Source organism: Dendrobates tinctorius, unplaced genomic scaffold (genome assembly GCF_039654945.1).
Source record: "Dendrobates tinctorius isolate UK_male_01 unplaced genomic scaffold, ASM3965494v1 ptg000174l, whole genome shotgun sequence".
NCBI lineage: Eukaryota > Metazoa > Chordata > Amphibia > Anura > Dendrobatidae > Dendrobates > Dendrobates tinctorius.
The window spans coordinates 1249238-1265217 of record NW_027361841.1 but is presented as its reverse complement, the minus strand read 5'-3'; the positions used below and the strand labels follow the sequence as shown (position 1 = coordinate 1265217).

General features: G+C 49.2%; 1 protein-coding gene across 4 annotated transcripts in view; it reads left to right on the top strand.

The window, feature by feature from the left end:
- Positions 1–15980, top strand: part of THAP9 (THAP domain containing 9) — a 79902-nt gene that overhangs the window by 1985 nt on the left and 61937 nt on the right. For 3 of the 4 annotated variants that reach the window (XM_073551264.1, XM_073551262.1, XM_073551263.1), the window contains exon 3: positions 1600–1807. In XM_073551264.1, coding sequence (XP_073407365.1) covers positions 1600–1807 — 208 coding nt within the window. Of the gene's footprint in view, positions 1–1597; positions 1808–15980 lie in introns of those variants that run through there. The other variant, XM_073551265.1, reaches the window with a different exon arrangement.

The window sequence follows — 15980 nt, the reverse complement described above, 5'->3', positions numbered from 1 at the left end:
GGCCTCTTTTTGCTCTGTCTCAGAATATTTCAGAGTGCTGATATAGTGGGAGAAGTCTAGTGACTTCAGGGTTAATTTTGTTATCAGAAGCGTTGGACATTATTTTTGGTAGGGTTTTTTGGCAGATTGCAGACAGTATCTTTCCTTTCCTGTCCTTTCAAGTTAGTTTGGCCCCATCGTTTGCTCAGCCTATTTTTCTGACTTTGTTTGTGTTTTCATCTTGCTTCACCGTCAATACATGTGGGGGGCTGTCTTTCCTTTGGGGTCTGCTCTGGGGAGTTAGTTTTCTTCTTTTCTTACTTTAGGCTTATTTAGCTCTCTGGTTGTGACGAGGCGTCCAGGACCACCGTAGGCACGCTCCACGACTGCTTCTAGTTATGTGTTAAGATCAGGGCTCTGCAGTCTGCATAGTTACCAACCTCTCTGGTTTTCTGAGACTTAGTGTGTGTTGCTTTTTTCCTCCTCGGTGACCCATTCATAACAGGGAACCAAACCACGCGCTGTGAACCGGATCCCGGCTGCACGCAGCCCAAAGCGCGCGCTATGAACCAGATCCTGGCTGCATGCGGCCCAAAGCGCGCGCTATGAACCAGGTCCTGGCTGCACGCGGCCCAAAGCGCGCGCTATGAACCAGGTCCTGGCTGCACGCGGCCCAAAGCGCGCGCTATGAACCAGGTCCTGGCTGCACGCGGCCCAAAGCGCGCGCTATGAACCAGAGCCCGAACCGCACGCTGTGAACCAGAACCCTGCTGCACGTGACCCAAAGCGCTCGCTTTGAACCAGAGCCCGGCTGCACGCAGCCCGAACCGCGCACTATGAACCAGAGCCCTACTGCACGCAGCCCGAACCACGCGCTGTGGACCAGAGCCCTGCTGCACGCGGCCCAAAGCGCGAGCTATGAACCAGAGCCCTGCTGCACGCAGCCTGAACCGCGCGCTATGAACCAGAGACCTGCTGCACGCAGCCCGAACGGCGCGTTGTGAGCCGGATCCCGGCTGCACGCGGCCCAAAGCGCTCGCTGTGAGCCGGATCCCGGCTGCACTCGGCCCAAAGCGCTCGCTGTGAGCCGGATCCCGGCTGCATGCGGCCCAAAGGTATGGCTGTCTCTGTAGCACAGCAGTACTTCAGAGAAAGCATAGTTTGAAGATCTGACCAGAATCTATAGAAAGTGTCCTGACTAGTCTGGCTACTTTCTGCCCTGCTCCAGGTGATTGACAGGTCTCGACCCTTCTCTTCCAAATGATTGCTATATCTCCCTATGTACACACATGCATGCTCTTGAAGCTATGTTTTCTTCAAAATGCTTCTGTGTTTCAGAGAAAGACATACCTGGCTATTCTGAATAGAATAGAGGTTGAGAATGTGCGTCTCTGCGACATTCATTGTCTAAGGGACTGCTGGACTGCGCTTGGATACTTAGTGAGAGAAAAAAAGTAAATGACTGAAAATAAAGAGAACAGTATGTATGGCCACTATTCCATTAACATTGCCAAGAGACAGGGCCTGTGAAATTTAAGAATGTTCTCTTTTTTTTTTTTTTTTTTATTTGAAGGATATTCTTAATAAAAATACTTTTGTTTTGTTTGTGATCTGTGGAAGGTTTCCAAGGTCAAATCCTGCCTTGTTGGATAAATGGTGTCGTGCTATGAGAAGAGCAACAAGCACAGGTGAGCTATGGACGCCTTCCAGATACCAGCGGCTCTGTAGCCTCCACTTTCAGCAAAGTTGTTTCGACACAACTGGGCAAACAAAGCGGCTAAGAGATGATGTCATACCCAGTATTTTCAATTTTCCGGAAGACACCCAGGTAAATGTGCGAGGATTGCTTTCTCATCCTAATATTCTTCTCTTCAGTAAATTCCTGTTATGATTAGCAACAATTTATATAATGCAGGAAACAGTGGGAGGAATATATTAAGGAAGTTCAACCCTCCTCTATTCTCTCACCATTCACTAAATACAGGGTAAGGAACGGGCACCTTTTAGTATTAGGGTAGATCAACTCACTTGGCTGCACATAGAGGTAGACACAGGAATGCTGTCTCTTTAAATCTTCCACTGGTTTATTAAAGATGCTGCATAAACCAGTGCTGCATTCGCAAAATAAACACTGCTTGTTTCTGGCCTAGCGGGAAAACAAAAAACATAACATATGGCAGTCCTTTTTGCTGTGGGAATCCACATGCTCATAAACAACAAAAGGTTCAGCTTTCCTTACCATGAAAACATAGCTGGAGCTTGCACCTCCAGGCACACCCAACACTGAATGAGCCAGAAGGCTGTGTATTTATCCTATGGACTCCATGGTGGTGTGGAGATATGGTGAACAGCCTCCCATCCACTCTACACTGTTCACTCAACCTAGCCCTAAAAAGCTTATTAACCCCTCTCAGCTCTTCGTGTGCAGGAGCATTTGCCTAGGTTCATATCATTGAAGCTAAAAAATGCAGTGATACATACCTCCCCTTCAGTACTTTGCCAGTGATTTCGTCACAGTATCTTCACTACTAGTTAACACCTTTCCTACTTGAGACATAATAGTTTGTTTTATTCGGGAAGGAGTTACTGCAAATGGAAGCACTGGTATGTTTTGGTGATTGTGCGGGCAGGGGAGCTGAGCCCGCCACCATCCCCTCGGGAGCTTGGCTCAACTGGCAGCCGAGCTTCCTGCCTCACCACATCGGCCCCTTTCAACGCAGTCAAGTGGAGCCAATGGTTGTCATTGCTTTCAGAGGTCAAGGATATACTGCCAGATATAGTGACCCGTTAGGCCTCATGTGTTGTAGTATACTGGATCGCTGATCAAGCCAGTGAAAGTTTAAGTCCTATAGAGGGATAATGTAAGAAATAGTTTAACAAAAAGTTTTAAAAATATAGCCCCCCCCCACAAAATAAAAAAACAAAAAATGTTAGTGTTTTGCCCATAAAATCACATTTATATTAAAGAAAAATAAACCCACATATTTATCACCTGGTACTACCAGATCTATAAAACTTTCACATAATTTAATCCCTTAAGAAAACACCGTAAAATAAATACATAAAAACACAAACTGTTTTTAAGTTATAAATCACAGAATATTGCGATGTGAAAACAAATGTTTAATTTTTCTAAAAAAACAAAGAGCATTGTCCAAAAGTAGCAAAACGTATATAAATGTGGCATCACCATAATCGTGCTGATGTAAAGAATATCACTTATACAGCATGGTAAATGGTGTTTAAAAAAACAACAACTTTTTTTGTGTGCATTTTAGGTTCACGAATATCTAAGATATTATTGTAACCCATAATGGTACCAATAAAAACTTTTAAGTCATCCCTCAAAAAAACCCAAGCCACAGCTCTGTTGGCCTAAAAATAAAATAAAAAAAAGTTGTATCTCTCAAAACATGATGCTGAAAGATAATTTTTTTTGTTGAAAGTAAATCCTGTTTTTTTTATGGTGTAATAGTAGCAAAACATAAAAACCCTATATAAGTCTGGTATCGCTGTAAGCGTACTGACCCAGTGAATGGCGTAAAAAAATAAAATTACAGCAATTCTTGAACTGGCATTTATTTGTTCATTCAGTGCCCCAGAGATTAGTATAAGGGTAAGTTGGTGCGTTTTTGCAGCGTTTTTCCAACACCCATTCAAGTCAATGGGTGAAAAACACTGAAAAAATGCAGCAAAAACGCTGAAAGAAGTGACATGCTCTATGTCCAAAAAAACGCAGCAAAGCACAAAATCCTGATCACACAAAAAACCAACGCCAGACATCGGCGAAAACCTCTTGGATTGGCGTGATCGACTATCACATCGATCGTGCCAATCGCAGGGCACAGCCGTGGTGTTACCACGCTGTGCTCTGCCGGAACCAGTGTAGGATCGGTGCTGTAAGAGCACTGATCATAGGTCGGTGCCTAGTGAAAGGCCTGAAGCTGCTGATTGGCACGATTGATGTAATCGTCGATCACGCCATTCATAGGGTACAGCTGCGGTGTGACCTCGCTATTCCCTGCCAGTGATCTGCCTAGGATAGGAGCTGTGCGCTTCGATCTTAGGCCGGTGTCTAGTAACAACGGCATCAGCAGGGCCAGCTCTGATTGGTGGGATCGATGTCATCATCAATCCCACCAATGTCAGGTCACAGCAGTGATATGACCGCTCTGTGACCTGTCTGTCACCTGTCTGTGACCACACTGCAGGTCCTCACACTAGCTGAGGATTCCTGCAGTGCTGTCCCACAGCTAGATCTGTGCTGGGACTTGTGGTGCCACAGAAGCCTGTGACACCACAATCTTGCTGAAGACAGAAGAGGGAAGACAGAAAGAAGAGCGACTAAAACTGTAAGTGTTGATCTCTGATCCCTGCTCGATCTCTCTTCATCCAGCCCAATCCCCCCAACCCCCCATTCCCCTTCTGTTTCCCCCTCTTTTTACCCACCTCCACCCCCCTTTGCGCCGCCTCCGTGCGCACATTTAGCAGCTGCCGAGCAATGATTGTGGACGCAGTTCACTGATCAACACTCGTGCTCACTTTTCTTTGTCACCCCCCCCGTTTGCGACACCTCCGTGCGCACATCCAGTAGCCGCCTAACTTTGATAAGTGACGCAGTTCACTTATCAGAGCTCGTGCCTGCAGTTTTCCATTTTTCTTTTTCACCCCCCCAACCGCACCACCCCCGTGCGTACATCCAGCAGCTGCTGATCTTTGATAAGTGAAACAGTTCACTTATCAGAGCTTGTGCCAGCTGTTTTTCACTTTTCACAGACATTTTCTTTCTTCCTGGTTCTTTTTTTCTTTTAGCTTTCTATTTTCAGACAAGTTTACACCAAGCTCTATCCCCCCCACACACATACACAGTTAAAAATCAAGTACTTAATACAAGCACCATACTCCTAAAAAAAAAAAAAAAAAAAAAAAAAAAAAAATCCTGCCCGTCACGTTTGTCCCAACAGCGCTATTCAGTGGAGGAGGCATATGCTCTCCTTGTCTCCAACACTGATAGCGAGGGAGAGGATCCCACATTTCTTTTTTTCTCGGATTCCTCATCCTCTTCGGGTCCTGCGGAACCACCACCCAGACTTCCCAGGACAGAAGATGAGGCAGCGCCCACCATTCCAGAAGATGAAGCTGAAACAGCGCACCCCATTGCAGACCCCGTATGGACCTCGCCCCCTGAAAATTACTAGCCACTGATTCCTGATTTTGTGACAGAATCAGGAATCAAGTTTGACACTACCGGCCTGACAGAACTAAACTTTTTCAAAGTCTTTTTCTCTGAGGATTTTGTTAACCTCATGGTGGGCCAAACTAATTTATATGCCCCTCAATTTTGGCACAAAATCTCGGTTCATCATATTCTAACTGGTCTCCTGTAGACGCAGTTGAAATGATGCAGTTTTGGGGCCTGGCCCATCACATGGGGATCCTGAAGAAGCTCTTCCGGCGCCTGCACACTGCAGTACTCTGCAGTGCGTTGATAGGGCTGGTTAACTCTGTGAACCCGGCCTTAGTGTCTGTAGGAGGCACTTGGGTCTGGCTTCAGACCCCACCATTTTTATTTTATTTTTGAATTTTCTGTAAATTTTTATTTTTTAACTAACGGAGTGAAGGGGGCGACGGTTCCTTTCTAGGGCCCACTCTCCCCCGAACCAACAGGCAAGCACGCGGAGTATACACTTTCCTGCGACGACTGGGGCTGATTCTTCTGGCGATGGTTCCATTACGGTCCTGGTACCCCTCACGGATACGAGGGCAAACGCACGTGAAGATTTGACCAGCGCTTTCGGATGCCCTGAATCAGCCCCATAGCTCTCCGTCCCCCTGGCCATAGGGTGGATCGATTGAGCAATACCCCTGTAACAACCTCTCCGGCTCTGCTACATTGCCCGGGAGCTTTTTTTTACCTCATGATCTGAGATGGAATGAAACCTGCAGGCTCAAAGACAGCACAGACGGAGCGAGCACCGCATTGGAGGTATGGGGTCGGGTCCTGGTCCCTGGGAGAAGCGCTGACCGAGTCTCAGCGGCGGCATACCGGCGCCCCGTTGCAGCTCCCCCCCCCCCTTCGCCCAAAAATTTAGTCTCCGGCTTTTCGGCCTACTAGGCCGCAATTTACATAGCGCCGCCCACTGTTAGCGCCGCCGCCCACGTCTTTGGCGCCTCTCGCTTTGTACGAGAGGCGCCCTGCTAGTCTCGGGGACCATGTCCTTTACCCCTTCTCTGCTCCTCGGGCTCTTTGACGGCTGCAGGGATGCGCGCACGGATGAACAACACCTGGTGACGCTACAGGGCCACTGATATTCCTCCCAGGGACACAGCATCAGGACCGCGGGTAAGCTGCATCTGCTCTCAGAGAAAAGTTTAACCCCTTCGCTGAACTTTCCCTGCAGCTGCAGCCCAGGCTCTGCTTGTAACCCTTTCACAGGCACTATGTCTCAGTCTAAGGAAGCAAAAAAGGGGGCTAATAAGAAGTGCACTGCGCTCTTTACCGCCAGCAGGGGCCATGCTCGTTCAAGGGATCCTCAGGTCTCTAGAAAGCTGACCCATGATGCGTCCCCTAGTCACGCTCGCGATTCGGCATCGGCGAGTTCTGTCTCTCGCTCTCCCTCTCCTAATGTTCGTAGAGAACATGTTTCTGAATTCGAGTCTGACATGTCAGTCCCTCTGAATTCCCCAAATGGCCATGAATTGCTTGATTCTCTGACAGTCAGTCAACAAGTTTCTGACGTTGGACAAGGAGAATATTCCTGCTCCTGAACACGTTATCTCCTTTAAGAAGACTAAACGTGTACGCAGGGTATTTGCCAGCCATCCGGAGTTGAAGGACATTTCTGAGGGCTCTTCAGTCAGAAACCCCTCCGATTGTCAAATTGGCTACCTCGCCAGTTCAGTTTTTGGAACTTCAGGAGCGGCTTTTTTCCCATCTTTCGCGGCGACTTGAGTGGTTAAGGCAATGGCCACTTGGGCAGAAGTCTTAATTACTGCCTTCCAAGGTAGCAGTCCTCCGGAGACAACTAGTGTCGCCAAGGAGATAATTCACGGAAGAGCCCTATGGCTACGCGACTGGCAGGCAGATTCTACCTCCAGAGACTTCTCTGCCGTATAAAACTGGTCGCCTGTTTTGAAAAGAAACTAGACCAGCTCATTTCTGACACTTCCGGGGGGGGAAGAGTAGGTTTCTTCCCCAACAAGGGGCTGCCCGGCTGTTTTCGGAATCAACAGCCGACTCGTTTTTCGACTTTTTTCGCAACAACTCCAGCTGGCCCTCCACAACCTTCTCTTCTGGATCAGGTCGGTCCCCGCGTGGAGACAGAGGTTCCCAGGTCTCTCACAGACCTAACCGCTCTTGGAAACCCAGACCGACAGCATCTGGATCTAAGGAAGCAGATCCATAGATCCTCTACTCAATGACTTGTTGTGGTATCCGGCAGACACCGACAAAGTAGGCGGCCGTCTGCTGTCATTCAGTCACAGCCTTCCTGTGGGCCGTTCATGCGCCGCAAAGGGACGGAGTCACCTTCCAGTCCCTCAAGACGAATGGTTCAGCGTTTTTTTTTTTTTTTTTTTTATTCAAACCTTTCTTTGTGGTTCCAAAGAAGGAAGGAACGATGCGGTCCATACTGGACCTCAAGCAGTTAAATCTGTTTGTCAAGGTACGGCATTTCTGAATGGAATTTCTCAGAGCGTTGTCGCCTTCATGCAAAAGGGTGAGTCCCTATCATCCAGCAGTTCCTGCGTTTTGCAATTCGAGAAGAACACTTCTAGTTCGTTGCCTTGCCCTTCAGTCTCGCCACCGCCCCCAGGGTCTATACCAAGGCCATGGCGGCTGTCATGGCCATTCTCCACGCTCGGGGAATGGTGGTACTGCCGTATCTGGACAACCTGCTGATCAAGGGTCCATCCCTTCCAGCCTGGGAGAAATCCGTGCATATCACAGTAAATACACTTTCTCGCCTGGGTTGGGAGATAAACTTCGAAAAGTCTTCCCCAACACCGGTCCAGCAGATTTCCTTTTTGGAATTGATCTTGGACTCTTCCCGCGGGTTGGTCATTCTCACTCCAGAAAAGGCCCGAGCCTTACAACAGGCAGCGCGGACTCTTTCCCGATCGGTTTCTCACTCCATACGTTTTCAGCATGATAGTTCTCGGAAACATTGTGGCAGCGATGGGAGCGGTCCCATTCGCACAGTTCCATTTCCGCCCTTTATAACAAGCGTTGCTGTTAACATGGGACAAGAACCCGTTCTCCCTGGACCGCCGGTTCCTTCTGTCCCTGTGGGTCAGACAAGCCCCCAAGCGGGGGACACTGAAATCCTCCCTGAGTTAAGGGAAGTTCTTTCTCCCAGTACGATGGTCGGTGGTGACTATCGACGCCAGTCTCCTAGGCTGGTGTGCGTTTTTTTTCTTCGTCACCACACAGGTTCATTGGTTAATTCGAGAGTCACGTCTCCCCATCAACATCTTGGACATTCAAGCAATCAAATTAGCTCTACTGAGTTTCCACCTTCTCGCAGGTCACCTCATCAGGATCCAATCCGACAATGCCACGGCTGCTGTTCTCCGTTCCTGAATTTACATCAGGACGAGGCAGCTCTCAGGACGTCTCCGTCTTTCCTGCCCAAAGTCGGGTCTTCTTTTTCCCTTCCCCATGACAGCACTGCAGACATGAGAGATGGTATCCGCCCCCAGGAAACCTGTAGCAGAGACATAAGAAGGGGGCGGCACTTCTCTTCCTCAGTTTGGTTTCCTGTTTCCCGCAGGTGGATGCCGTGGGCAGAGTCCGTACCTACGGAGGGATCCCCCTCTGATGTCGTTCGGTCAGGAGGCCGAGGTCTGCGGGGAGAGGTTGGCAGCGAGGCGCGGTGGCGCACGCCTGTCAGCCCAGCTCGGTGGGCACTGTGAGCGGTGTCCTCCTCGTGAGACTCCCCGGCGGCCGCTCCAGTGGGAGGCTGGGCCAGGGGAGGCGTGGCCACCACGACGCTGGCACCGACTGAGTGGCGACGGCTTCCGGGGTCGCACCGGAAGTGACGTCACTCGCCGGGGGAGCGGTGTACTGGGCACTTCCGGGCGGGAGTGGTCCCAGAAGTGCGCACCGCTCCTCCATAAAAAGGGAGGCAAGGCAGGTGCCACTGGTCCCTGAGAGGCTGCACACAGGCTCCGGAGTTGTAGAGCCAGATCAGTAGCGGAGCGCAGATGGATCCTGAAGGCGAGATGCGCGCGCAGGAAGAAGAGGCACCGGCTACCGGGGTACCCAGAGGGCCGGGTGAGTGCCTTTGTAAGGCAGCACAATATATTAACAACTGCCCTATGTATGTCTTCTGTAGGGAAAGGCCACATCAAAGCAAAAGAACAAGGAATGTGCACTATGCAAAAAGGCCCTAGCTAAATCTTATGAGAAGCGACTTTGTCGCTCGTGCATTAAAAAAAACAGTGGCCGAAGAGTCACCATCCCTGCTCCAGAGCATTAAAACTATGATCTGGGATCAAGTAAAGTCGATGGTAAAAGATGAATTAAAGGAGCAGACTACACTTGGCTCCGATATAACTCCTGCTTCACCCCCGCCCCCACCTCCTCCTCTCCCTCCCACAGAAATAACTACAGACATAGAGTCTGAGGAAGAACAAGGGGAGATAGGGGACTCGGACCTGGACTCCTCGGAAGAGGAAAAGGGTCGTCCATATTTGCTATCTGAGGACATTGGGAAATTACTAAAGCTTGTAAGGTCCACAATGGGACTTGAAACACCAAAAGAGCCAAAGTCAATTAAAGATGCTATGTTTAGCAATTTTGAGGGGAAAAAACGAAGGGTTTTTCCCTTCCATGATAACCTGTTAAATTTGATCAAGAGGGAATGGAAGAAACCCCAAAAAAAAATGTCCATACTGCAGGCGCTCAAACGTAAATACCCGTTTGATGAGGAGGTATGCGATAAATGGGAAAAAGTTCCCAGACTAGATGCCGCCATTGCTAGTACATCCAGGTCAATAGCATTGCCATTTGAGGACATGGGCGCCTTAAAAGATCCCCTTGACAAGAAAGCAGATGCTTTTCTAAAATCTGCTTGGGAAGCATCGGCTTGGTCATTTAAGCCGGGGGTGGCCGCCACTTGTACAGCGCGTGCTATGGTCAAATGGTTAGACGAAGTAAGTGACCAAATTAAGAATAAATGCCCAAGGGAGACACTGTTGGAGGCAATACCTTCCCTACAGAAGGCAGCGGGATTCCTGGCTGACGCCGCAGTAGATTCCGTCCGAGGTGCCGCCCGTGCATGAGCCCTTTCAATTTCAGGCCGCAGAGCACTTTGGTTAAAGAACTGGTCGGCAGACTTACAGTCAAAGGTTAAACTCTGCGCCGTCCCATGTGAGGGTCAATATCTGTTTGGGAAAGTATTGGACGAAATTTTAGAAAAAGCGTCAGATAAGAAAAAACTGTTTCCACCCCCCCTTCCCTAGGCGTCGGTGGACTGAAGCTCGCTCGTCCTTTCGTGTGGCAGGGAACAGAAGGAGCCGAGGGCGGCCAGACGATAGAACCACGCGGGGCAGATCCTGGAGGGGAAAAGAGAAAGGATGCCTCTTTAGTACAACCACCCCGAGACCCGATACTAAGCAATGACGCCAGGGCGGTTGGGGGAAGGCTTCGGTTCTTTGTCCATCAATGGGTAGCATTGCCTGCCTCAAAGTGGGTAACCGACCTGTTAGCCTAGGGCCTACGACTAAGTTTTCTAAGCATTCCACCTCAAAGAGTAAAAGTGACCCGTGTAGCCAAAAAGAATCAGGCCACGCTAGAAAAGGAGATTCAACTCCTCATGCAAAAGGAGGTACTAATAAAAGTACCGTGTCATCAAGTAGGGAAAGAATTTTACAGCACTCTGTTCCTCACGGGGCCTCCTTTACATCCAGGCCCACAAAATTAACATCTAAGGTAGCTCCCTGGGATCTAAATTTAGTATTAAGGGCACTGACAGCGTCTCCATTTGAGCCTATTGCTTCCATCTCAATAAAGGCGCTAACGCTAAAAACAGTACTCCTGGTGGTCCTAACCTCAGCTCGTCGTGTCTGCGAGCTGCAGGCAATATCTGTAAATTCACCATATACCACCTTTTTGGATGATAGAGTGATCATAAAAACTGATCCAGCCTTCCTACCGAAGATACCGTATTTTTCGGACTATAAGACGCACCGGACCATAAGACGCACCCCAATTTTCAGAAGGAAAATAGGGAAAAAAAAAATAATGTGTCAAATGGGGGTCCGTCTTACAGTCCGAATTCAGCTTACCTAGGAAGGGATCCGGCACAGGTGGAGAAGTAGTCACAGGGGTCATTCAGTGGTCCAGGCTCGTGTGGTGGCGGCGGCTCTGTGCTGGGGCAGCTGCGCTGGGGCAGGGGCAGCTGTGCAGGAGCAGGTGGGCTGGGGCAGGGGCAGCTGTGCTGGGGCAGGGGCAGGTGGGCTGGGGCAGGGGCAGCTGTGCTGGGGCAGGGGCAGGTGGGCTGGGGCAGGGGCAGCTGTGCTGGGGCAGGGGCAGGTGGGCTGGGGCAGGGGCAGCTGTGCTGGGGCAGGGGCAGCTGGGCAGGGGCAGCTGTGCTGGGGCAGGGGCAGCTGGGCAGGGGCAGCTGGGCTGGGGCAGGGGCAGGTGGGCTCTGCGGTGGTGGCAGCGGGCGGCGCGGTGCGGTGGTGGCAGTGGGCTGTGCTCCGGTGCAGGGGCGGCGGCTCCGCCGGCGTTTCTTCGCAGCCCGGAGGCCCCCCGCACACCCCTTGCTGGGCGCCGCCATGTTGCGGTGGCCTCCGGGAGCATGGACGCCGGCAAGATGGCCGCCGGTCCGGGGACGGCGCATGCGCAGCTTCAGATCTCGTCCCGAGATCTCGGGGGACGAGATTCAAATCTCGGCAACGAGATCTCGTCGCCCGAGATCTCGGGACGAGATCTGAAGCTGCGCATGCGCCGTCCCCGGACCGGCGGCCATCTAGCCGGCGTCCATGCTCCCGGAGGCCACCGCAACATGGCGGCGCCCAGCAAGGGGTGTGCGGGGGCCTCCGGGCTGCGAAGAAACGCCGGCGGAGCCGCTGCCCCTGCACCGGAGCACAGCCCGCTGCCACCACCGCACCGCAGAACGCCGCCCGCTGCCACCACCGCACCGCAGAGCCTCGCCCGCTGCCACCACCGCACCAGGTACCGTGCATTGCGACCATAAGACGCACCCCCCACTTTCCCCCAAAATTTCGGGGGAAAAAAGTGCGTCTTATGGTCCGAAAAATATGGTAAATTCCACAGGGAGCAGGAGATAATTTTGCCCTCGTTTTGTCCAAACCCAAAATCCCAGGGAGAGAGAACCTTCCATTGCTTAGTTGTCAGACGTTGCCTGCTTCAATATATAGAAGTCTCAAAATCATGGCGGCAGTCTTCAGCCCTTTTTGTCTCCTTTCAGGGGACAAACGGGTAAGAAAGCTTCAAAATCAACAATTGCACGATGGCTACGTATGGGTAGTGCACTGGCTTATTCTTCTTTAGATCAGACTCCCCCACTGGGTGTAACAGCTCACTCTACGAGAGCCATAGCCACGTCCTGGGCTGAAAGGGCAAATGCTTCGGTAAAGCAGCAGTATGGTCCTCACCATCCACTTTCTTCCGACACTATAGACTAGACCTAGGGCCCACAAATCTGGCCTTTGGGAGAAAAGTGTTGTCTGCTGTTGTTCCACCCTAGGAGTCAATTCTATCTTTCCTCTCATGTCTGCGGTGCTGTCATGGGGAAGGGAAAAAATGATAACTACTTACCGGTAATTTGATTTTCCAGAGCCATGACAGCACCGCATTGTTCCCGCCCTATCTTGGTGATGGTTGTGTGGTGCACCAGAAAATTTAAAGTTGTATCTGGATATGTAAATCTATGTGGAAAAATATTAAAAAAAAAAAAAATAATAATAATAAAGGAAAAAGAAGGTGAATATTAGTGACACTGTTATATAACATGTATGTAAACTAATAAAGCAATATAACATGTATGTAAACTAATAAAGCAGTTACCTTTGCATACTCTGAAACAAACTGAGGAAGAGAGGTGCCGCCCCCTTATGTCTCTGCTACTGGTTTCCTGTTTTCGGGGCGGATACCATCTCTCATGTCTGCGGTGCTGTCATGGCTCTGGAAAATCAAATTACCGGTAAATGCTTTGTCAAAGCATTTGACAAAGTATCTCATACAATCGTTATTGAAAAAATGACTAAGTATGGAATGGACAAGGCAACTGTTAGGTGGATTCATAACTGGCTTAGTGATCGGACCCAAAGAGTGGTCGTAAATGGCTGCACATCCTGTTGGAAGAATGTCTCAAGTGGGGTACCACAGGTCTCTGTCCTGGGCCCTGTATTGTTCAACATCTTTATCAACGATTTAGATTAAGGAATTGGGGGTAAACTGATTAAATTTGCTGATGACACAAAGCTAGGAGGGATAGCTAATACTAGAGAAGAGAGAGAGAGAGAGAGGATTCAAAAAGATATAATAATAATAATAATAATAATCTTTATTTTTATATAGCGCTAACATATTCCGCAGCGCTTTACAGTTTGCACACATTTTCATCACTGTCCCTGATGGGGCTCACAATCTAAATTCCCTATCAGTATGTCTTTGGAAATAAACTGGAGAAGTGGGCAGCAACTAACAGAATGGTTTTTAACAGGGAAAAATTCAAAGTACTACATCTGGGCAATAAAAATGAAAAAGGCATATACAGAATGGGAGGAATTGGCCTAAGCAACAGCACATGTGAAAAAGACTTGGGTATACTAATAGATCACAGACTGAATATGAGTCAACAGTGTGATGCAGCAGCAAAAAAGGCAAATGCAATTCTAGGATGTATTAACAGAAGCATACAGTCTAGATCACGTGAAGTCATTATTTCCCTCTACTCCTCTTTGGTCAGACCTCATCTGGAATATTGTGTCCAGTTGTGGGCACCACATTTTAAAAAAGACATCAACAAACTGGAGCAAGTTCAGAAAAGAGCAACCAGAATGGTGACCGGTCTGCAAACCCTGTCTTATGAGGAAAGGTTGCAGGATTTGGGATTGTTTAGTTTGCAAAAGAGAAGACTGAGAGGAGACTTAATAGCTGTCTACAAATATCTAAAGGGCTGTCACATTGTAGAAGGATCAACTTTATTCTCATTTGCACAAGGATAGACTAGAAGCAATGGGATGAAGCTGAAAGGGAGGAGACACAGATTAGATATTAGAAAAAACTTTTTGACAGAGTGACCAATGAGTGGAAAAAGCTGCCACAAGAAGTGGTGAGTTCTCCTTCAATGGAAGTCTTCAAACAGAGGCTGGACAGACATCTGACTGGGATGATTTAGCGAATCCTGCTTTGAGCAGGGGGTTGGACCAGATGGCCCAGGAGGTCCCTTCCAACTCTACGATTCTATGTAAGTAATTATCATTTTTCCTCTCAATGAAGAAATTTGGCCTTCCTTCTGTCCGGCTCCAGTCCATTGCATTGAGAGGGCTTTCCACACCCTCGATGTGGTCAGGGCTCTGAGACGGTACATCTCGCGGACGGCTCCCTTCCACAAGTCAAATGCCCTGTTCGTACTTCCACAGGGGCATAGGAAGGGTCTAGCCGCTTCAAAAACCACGCTAGCCAGGTGGATTTGCTTGGCTATTCAGGAATCCTACCGTGTCCGGGACACACCTGTCCAAGCAGGGATTCGGACGCATTCTATCCACCCAGTGGGCGCCTCTTGGGCCATTCGGCACCAGGCGTCGGCAGAACAGGTCTTCAGCGCTGCAACTTAGTCCAGCCTGCATACCTTTACAAAACATTACCAAATTCATTCTCAGGCCTGTCTGTAAGGCTGCAACTTGGTCCAGCCTGCATACCTTTACAAAACATTACCAAATTCATGCTCAGGCCTCTGCGGATGCAGCTCTTGGCAGACGCTTTCTGCAATCTGCAGTACCACAGTGTTAAGCCAGTGGTACATGGGGTATTAGCAATCGTATACTCCCCACCCAGGGACTGCTTTAGGACATCCCACTGTCTGTGTCCCCCCAATGAGGTGTAGGAGAAATAGGGATTTTTGTGTACTCACTGTAAAATCCTTTTCTCCGAGCCAATCATTGGGGGACACAGCACCCACCCTGTTTGGCCTATTGGCTCACTGTAGCATTTTTAGGTTTTGACAGAGTTATGATTGTCATTCATTTAATGCTCCTACTGCTTTTTTTTACCGAACTGGGGAATTCCCAGCCATTGAGAAGGGTGTTTACTGCAGGGGAGGAGTTCACTTTTTTTCTGTGTTTACTTAGTGTCCTCCTAGTGGCAAGCAGCATAACACCCACTGTCTGTGTCCCCTGTTGTGAATTCTCTCTCTGGCTTCCCTCTGTTGATTACTGAAGATAGTGGAGCTGGTCAGATTGAGAGTTCTCTTTCTGGGCTCCCTCTGGTGGTTACTGGAGGTAGTGGAGCTGATCTGATTGACAGAGGCTTGCTACCTGATAATGAGGAAGACAATTGAAGATCTTGGGTTTCTGATTGGGATTTAAGACAGCTAACTCCCTCTATCCCTGCTGGTGATTTTCTTCCTGTGCCTCCTGAGGTCTGATGTCTCCTACTCTTTCCCTGCATGTTCAGCTAAGTGGTTCATTTGCTATTCTGTTTGCATTTGATCTGGTTTTGTTTATCTCTGCTTTGTGTTGGTCAGCTAGCTCCGGCTGGGGCTGTGCTGAATCACCGCCCATATGTTATTGCATGTGCCAGTTTGTTTTGTCCCCTTTTATATTAATCTCTTTTTGCTTTGCTTTCAGAACATACCAGAGTGCTGATATAGTGGGGGCGAAGTCGTGCAACTTCAGTGTTTTTGTGCATCAGACGTGTTGGACTTTTTGCAGGGTTTTTTGCGTGATTGTAGCCTGTGTCTTTCCTTTCCTGTCCTGCCTAGTCAGTTTGGGCCTCATCGTTTGCTCAGTCTATTTTTCTGCCTGCA